Source organism: Centruroides sculpturatus, unplaced genomic scaffold (genome assembly GCF_000671375.1).
Source record: "Centruroides sculpturatus isolate CEXI.00-Female unplaced genomic scaffold, Cexi_2.0 scaffold515, whole genome shotgun sequence".
In the NCBI taxonomy this organism is placed as follows: Eukaryota; Metazoa; Arthropoda; class Arachnida; order Scorpiones; family Buthidae; genus Centruroides; species Centruroides sculpturatus.
Genome location: NW_019384913.1, coordinates 509,148 through 512,544, shown reverse-complemented (window position 1 = coordinate 512,544; position 3,397 = coordinate 509,148). Strand labels below are relative to the sequence as shown.

Sequence of the window (3,397 nt, the reverse complement as noted above, 5' to 3'; positions counted from 1 at the left end):
TCGTGAGTACGCACCACAAGGCCAAACCATCGCAAAGGAGTACTACCAGGAGGTCCTTCGTCGTCTTTCCGATACAGTGCGACACAAACGACCGGATCTGTGGTCGATCAAAACTTGGCAGCTCCATCATGATAACGGATCCGCCCATTCTGCGCATCTGATTCGGGCTTTCGTCGCCAAACATAACCCTCCTGTGGTTCGTCACGCTCCGTACTCTCCCCACATGGCTCCGTGTGACTTTTGGCTATTTTTCAAGCTGAAAATGCCGCTAAAAGGAACCCGAATTTAGTCGAGAGAAAACATTGTGCGGAATCCGACGGACCGGCTGATGGCCATTCCAAAAGATGCGTTCCAGCAGTGTTTCCAGCAATGGCAGGAACGCTGGGAGAAGTGTATACACTACCAAGGAGACTACTTTGAAGGGGATTAGGGTTTTGTACCTTAAAGTCAATAAATTTATTTTTGCTGACCAAAGGTCCGATACTTTTTGAACAGACCTCGTAATATGAAGCCACATTCATTTAGCCATCATGAACATTAATCAATAATTCAAAATTCACATTTTTAAACTAATTACTAATTTCATACAATTTAAAAGCAAATGATCTCATTTTGATGATTTATTTGATGGCAAAAGTTCATGCAAATTCATAACAGGAAGATTGTAGCTTTTGCTTGTCTGTATAGTTTTTAAATACTTTTCTAAATTTTGTAAATATTTAAAAATATATATTAAAAAATCAAATTTTTATTTAACAAGTTTAATTTGACTAAATTGTTAATGAATTCAATAATAAAGAAAAAAAAGCATTTTCCTTACTTCTTTTGTCGGAAGTCTCTTATTCAATTTTTGTGCATCTATATTTGAACTTTCAGCAAGTGAACTAGATAAAAATCCTTCTGCAGTATCTTTTGTTATTTCATTATCTGATGACAATACATCTTTTGAGTAATATTTTTCTAGTTTATGCAATTTATGAATATCTTTTAACACATCACTTTTCTTAACTCTATCCTTTTCACTTTCTTTATCAGAAGAATTTCTAAACAGTTCTGGAGATTTTGATACAGTTCTTCTTGAATAATATTTACTTACATAAGATTCATTAGGTGTATGTGCAATCTTTACCTCTGTAGTACTTTCATCTTCACTAGTTTTATTAAGTAAGGGTGCTAAACAATTTCGAAGATGACGTAACTGTAGTTCTAACAACTTGCAACGTGATTCTGAAGATGATACTTGGTTCTTTAGAGCTAAAAATTTATGCATATATAAAAAATAAATAAATAAATACTCTTTCAAAATTTAACTAATATATTAATATATATATTTATATGTACTAATAANCGGAACACTCCAGTCCCCAATTGATTCTGATAATCGACGCTCTACAGTATTATGAAAAGTACTTCATGTAAATGAATTGTTGTCAACTGAAGTGTTGCTTTAACTGAAAATAAGTTAATGTACAAGTTATTTGATTTTAGTTAAAATCTAACAATTGAAAATTTATGAAATTTTCTGTTTGTTCAATCTTTACTTATTGTCTTGCTTATCTTATTCATTTTTCTATCAATACTTTTTTCTGATTCTTCATTTTCTTACAAAAACATAGAATAAATACTACATTATATAAATAAATTATCATCATATGTTTATATGTAATACAGAATCAACAAAAATATTGAAAACAGAAAAGCAATTGAACAAAATTTTTTATTAAATTATGAAATTAAACTGGTATTTTCAGTCACTAAACATTATCAACAACTATAACATTCTATAATGTAATAAATTGATAATATAAATACTTACTTTTCCTAAAATGAAAGGCACATTATTACTTGCACAAGCCCTAATTTTACTTGCTTTGCCAACTGACTTACTATAGGGATGTCTTGATAGTTTTTTCTTTCCTTTATTTATATCTAATAAAATCTTTGATATCATATTTTCTGACTAAAAATAAAACATTTTAAATTATTATTTAAAAATATTTATTTTCATTTATGAAATAATTAAAAATTTGTCTTTTTTATAATTAATCATTTTTCAATCATGATATTTTTATTAAAAATAAAGTTTGTTTAAAGTCATATGTAATACAGAATATATGCTATGGTTCCCTATAAACTGATGAAAACTAAACTTAATGACACAAACTTAAACTCTGTTTCATATAAAAATATTTATTCTTATTCAATTTAAAGATCTGTTATACAAGATGTAAATATATTAAAGAGCAAATATTGTTAAACTACCAAAATACTGTAATTCAAAATTGCCAATGACAATATTCAGTAGACAAAAAGAGATAGCAGTAATATTAGTATTGTGATCAATGACAAGAAGAAGAAAAGACAGAATTGCTATCAAATGTTATGATGATTCAAATTTGGAGTCTTTTCATTACTTGTAAAACAAAAAAAATTCATTTCATTCAAACATAGCACAATAATTTAAAAAAATATATAATTAAGAATTTCATTCAAACCAACCTAACAAATTTTAAAAAAGACCAACTTCATTGACTATCATTGTTTTATTTTAATAAATAGTAAATCTTGTCGTTAATTCAGAATCAGCGGAGAGACACTCAGATGAAACATATTACACTGGTTAAGGTATCTTCCTTTAATCTATGAATTATAGTACAAGAGTCTTTACATAGCAGTAGTACGAACGTCCGCACGTGTCGACAGTCAGTAGTCCGAACAAAGGAACAAGTTAAGACAAAAGGTCATAAAACCTTTTTGTTTGGTTATTGGGTAGGTCCCTCTAGTGGGTCAAATTGGTTTGCGTCGAGAGTATTGACACCTCCCCTCAATTTGATATCACGGTGGACCTTCTATGGGTCCGATACCCATGTTGGCGACGCACGACCGGTGCTTGTTCGAAAACAATGGTTTGGTTAGAACGTCGGCCGGCATCTCGCTGGTCGGTAGATATTTGATGTCTACGTCTCTGCGTTCGAGAGCCTCCCGGATGAAGTGATGTCGTATCCCGATGTGTTTAGTTCGTGAGTGAAAGATCGGGTTTCTGGCAAGTTTCTGGGCGCTCTGATTGTCGTTGTATATCGTTATGGGATGATCTGATCTTGAGTGAACGTTGCAGAGAAGGTTTTTAAGGTGGATTGCTTCCTTTGCTGCTTCGGTTAGTCCGATGTATTCGGCTTCAGTTGAGCTGAGTGCGACGGTACGTTGTTTTCGTGATTCCCAACTCACTACTGCGCCTGCGAGCATGAACATATAGCCTGTGTAGCTGCGTCGATCATTCGGACATGCTCCCCAATCGGCATCTACATAACCTTCGAGTGGTTTACCTGTTTTTTTGAATGTGATTCCGTAGTCGGCAGTATATTTGAGGTAGCGAAGCACTCGTTTTGCTGCTTGCCAG

General features: G+C 32.5%; 1 protein-coding gene across 3 annotated transcripts in view; it reads right to left on the bottom strand.

Moving 5' to 3' along the window:
- Positions 1-3,397, bottom strand: part of LOC111631705 (centrosomal protein of 57 kDa-like) — a 25,446-nt gene that overhangs the window by 10,778 nt on the left and 11,271 nt on the right. For all 3 annotated transcript variants that reach the window (XM_023376009.1, XM_023376010.1, XM_023376011.1), the window contains exon 4: positions 1,817-1,960. In XM_023376009.1, the coding sequence (XP_023231777.1) occupies positions 1,817-1,960 (144 nt within the window). The remainder of the gene's footprint in view (positions 1-1,816; positions 1,961-3,397) is intronic.